At 41.6% G+C, this 3,934-nt stretch overlaps 1 protein-coding gene across 1 annotated transcript in view; it reads left to right on the top strand.

The window, feature by feature from the left end:
* MYLK4 (myosin light chain kinase family member 4) overlaps positions 1 to 3,934 on the top strand; it is a 78,081-nt gene that overhangs the window by 10,953 nt on the left and 63,194 nt on the right. The window contains exon 2 of the mRNA XM_039549268.1: positions 3,294 to 3,552. Coding sequence (XP_039405202.1) covers positions 3,294 to 3,552 — 259 coding nt within the window. The remainder of the gene's footprint in view (positions 1 to 3,293; positions 3,553 to 3,934) is intronic.

Raw genomic sequence — 3,934 nt, 5'->3', positions numbered from 1 at the left:
CCGCAGCCCTTCGGGAGCTGTAGTCCGCCCGGGCCCACTCCCCGCCCCGGCAGCCGGACTTCCCTGCCTCTCGGGGCGTGCTAAACAACATCGCCGCGGTCTCTGGGCTTGCGGGTCTACCTGGTCTTTCATTGAAATATGTGAAAACGTCATTCTCTGTGGGGAAAACCATCAATAAATTACTGCTACTAAAAAAAAATTAGATTCAAAACCCACCTCTTGTATTATGCAGAATGCGGGGCAGGTTGTATTTCAAAGATGGGCACAGTAAGCGGTACCATTCGCATCCTAATTTATGACCCGAACTTGACCTAATTGGCAATTCTTTCCTTATTACATCTTGTTTTCTTTCTTAAAGTATATGTTTAGGTTTAATTATACACCGTGACATAATAGTTCCCAGCTTGTAAAATTCAGGTCAGTCTAATGTCAGCTGTATTAAGAGGTAAACAAGTCTAGCTACTGCCTAACAGTACCCCCAGGCTTAAAATTTGAAAATGGCTGGTTAGAAAGTGGCCAACAGGTTAGAAATAAAATTTTTATTTGAACTGATGATGGAGGCCAAAGGACTGAGTTTGAAGCAAAGTGCTTTACAGCTCATCATGTAAACCTAGTTCTGACTGAAGGGATTGCAACGTAAACCCAGATGTTGAAAGTGAAATGGGTTGTTTGTAGGTTCTACTTTTTGGCTAATACCTCTTTGCCTACCCATTTCTATTCCTGATCAGTTTTATAAACACTTACTATATTGTTTATATTTTTATAATGCAAATATATTGATTTGCTACTATGGGGCAGAAGAAGCAGCAGGACCACAGGTATGCACTGCCTGTGCTTACAACTAGGCAGTGGTTTTATGACATGTGTGGTCTCTGAGCTTGTAAGTAAAAATGTGGTTCATGAAGCAAGATATTTTGCTTGAAGTAAGAGATTGACTTGCTGAAGATGACCCAGAGAAAAGTATCTCCCAGGCCAAAGCTGGGGAATGTAGATGATTGGGGGAAGGTTTTCACCCTCCTTTGGGGGAAATGGAGCTTCACACCATGTGAAGGTTAGAGTTTCCCATTGCTCAGTGACACATGACCAGGGTGAGATTTCTTCTCTGGGGCTTTGGAGGAGGCACTTGCAAACAAATTTCACTTTCCATTGTTCAGCTTTTTGTTTCAGGGAAGCGTTAAGGTAATGATGGTGGAAAGGACAATCACGTTTGGACTCAGTCCTAGTCTCTGCTTGGTAATAGAGCCCAGTAAGACATTTGAGCTTGCCACCCCACTAATAGTCAGGTAACTGACTCACTGGTCAGCTTGAAGAAACATGTCCTTTAATCAGGACATGTCATTCTCATTAGATAGATGGCCACATTTGGTGATCAGAGCGCAGAGGATGATGTGCTCTGTGAAGAGCTATGGAGAGCCTGAATCAGCTCTCCTTGGCTGCTGTCCTGTCAGGCCACAAGCAGTCTTCACAGCCAGGTCTCTCTAAATCACTGTGGGATTTGAGTAGCTGCAGACATGGAGGTAGCAGGAGGGCATCTGGAAACATTTCCCGTTTTTTCTGACAGCTTTTGATTATATTGTATCCTCCCTTGTCGTGGAGGAGATCAAACGAGCTGTAGAATAATGGCTCGAAGGTCAGACTGAGCCATTGGGTATTTCACCTGGAATTGTCAGAGCCTTTAAGAAAACCCACGAGCCTGCTTTTGAGAAATGGGAGAAGAAAATCTCATAAAGTGTTCTTTCAGCTGATGGCAATGGAAAGGGAGGGATGCCAGAACTGTGAAAGCTGGTGAGAGATGCTAGAAGCAGCAGCCTGGACATTTTTACATACTGGGTGCACAACTACTTCAGATGATGAATGCCTTACAGTCCCATGATAGTGTCCCTGCATCTCCCATATTAACAGCACAATCTAGGACTACAACAACATGGTAGCAGGGATCTCTCTGGAAGGCTCATTTGAAAACTTCAAGCTTGCATGGTTCCTTGCTGTCCATCATCTGTAAATGTCACCACTATCCAACCATCTCCTGTGTCACATGGGATAGCATGTGGCATCTTTCACATCTGGGAAGTTTGCAGGGATAACTGTGGGTAGAGCAGTTAGTTGGTGTAGGTACACATTTAATCTGCTGCACGTGCACAGATGTGGGGTCAAAACACTAAGGAACATTTTCTGTTAGAAGGTGTTTGGGTAAAAAATAACTGATTTAATTGGGTCTTTGTTGTACACTCAAAGCTGTTTCTCTGTGCTGCCAATGACTGTAAAGTTGTATAGAAATTCTTAATTACACCATATAATTTATGGTATTTATGCAAGTTAAATTGAAAACTATGAGTTGTGTAATGAGATTTAACAGATTCAGCTTTCTAGAGCTAAGGCATTAGCACTGTGCTTTTGTAGCTGCATTTCCAGTACAGCAAAGGAAGGGTTGCAATAATAGCAATGGAAATGTTTTGGTCCTCTATTTCCTGGGTGTAGAAAGAGATGCTGAAATTTTAGAGTAGTTTCTCTTACTCTTTTACAAAAGTTAGTTGTTCAGAAGGACATATATTCCAAGTGTAGCCAAATGATTACTCGAGGTGGGAACCCATGACCTTGCTGAGGAATAAAAAGCCTTCTACAGAGAGTCAGTGCTAACAGCTTGACTTGCAAGTGCCTTCCAACCAATCCTACCATTAGACAAGCCTCAATGATCCTACATCCTGTACGTATCAGGCACATTGCAAGGTCCTGCAGTGGGGAAGAATCCAGCTGAGGACTGTGCTCTTCTACAGCCTTCAACAGAGGGCCAGAAATTGCCACCATTTTGGTAACTACCTATTTTTGTGGTACAGGATAGTGGGAAGAGAGAGGAAAGGACTGTGTTCAAGCCTGTACTACTTTGTTTGGTATCTAAAATCTTTCTGGACTTGATAGCAGGGTCCTTGCATATCAGCTTACTGTAACTGCAGCAGAAAAGAAAATACGTTGAGCAACAGGGAAGCACTAAGGTGGCTAAAAAGTGAGGAATGCTCCATAAGCAAGTTCTGCAGCAACAGCAGTAGGTATTGATTTCATTGAGCTAAATAGTTTCTATGAACAAATTAAATTATATTGGTCTTGTAGCCTGCTTGAATTATCTGGTGTTCAATGTAGAATGGTCTCTGTGAACAGCTAGTGCCGTATACTTTGTGTATTTGTTCAGCAAGTATAAGGAGAGAGAGTTGAAATATAGAGTGTTGCAACACTTTTTTTTGGAAAGCCAAAATGCATGAATAACACTGAGATCTCTTATTTGTCTTTCTTTTGTACAGCCAAGAAAGAGGAGAAATCAGAAGTTACGAGTGTTCACTGGTTTATGAGTCTAAGGTGGAGAGGAGAACAGACAGTAAATTAACTGGACATAGTATGAAGCTACTTAAGATTAACAGGCTGGAAGAGATAAATACACGATTCAGCGCAAGCAGACTAGAAAAAGCAGCCTTTTTTCAGAGTGTGGAGAAAATGAAGATGACTAGAAGCTTTCAGGAAGAAAAATTCAGTGAATCAGATCCTGGAACAGAAGATAAAAAGGTAACTAACTGCATAATTAACTTTGTTTTCCCAAAGTACTGCCTCTTTTTTCAGCTAGTTAAGGAGTTTACTATGTGTATTTCCCAGTAGACTTGAATTTTTCATCATCATCTATCAAAATGTATTGTAGCTGTGAAAGACTGTGTTAAGACCTGATTATTGAGAGATGCCTCTGCCCACATTAAAGTGCAAATGAGACTATGCCAAAGTCAATAGTATGGATTTTATTTAATAATGAATTTGAGGTAGAGAGATAAAAATGGAAAAGAGGGGAAGAGAGATCAAGTAGAAGCTAGTCACCACCTCTGAATCATATGGTGTCCCATTGGTCCTTTTTCACCCGTGGTTTCTCAGTGGTGGAGGTCCTGAGGTCATTCAACAC

The sequence above is a fragment of the Corvus cornix genome, chromosome 2, assembly GCF_000738735.6.
Source record: "Corvus cornix cornix isolate S_Up_H32 chromosome 2, ASM73873v5, whole genome shotgun sequence".
Taxonomy (NCBI): domain Eukaryota; kingdom Metazoa; phylum Chordata; class Aves; order Passeriformes; family Corvidae; genus Corvus; species Corvus cornix.
This window is presented reverse-complemented; position numbering and strand designations above follow the sequence as displayed.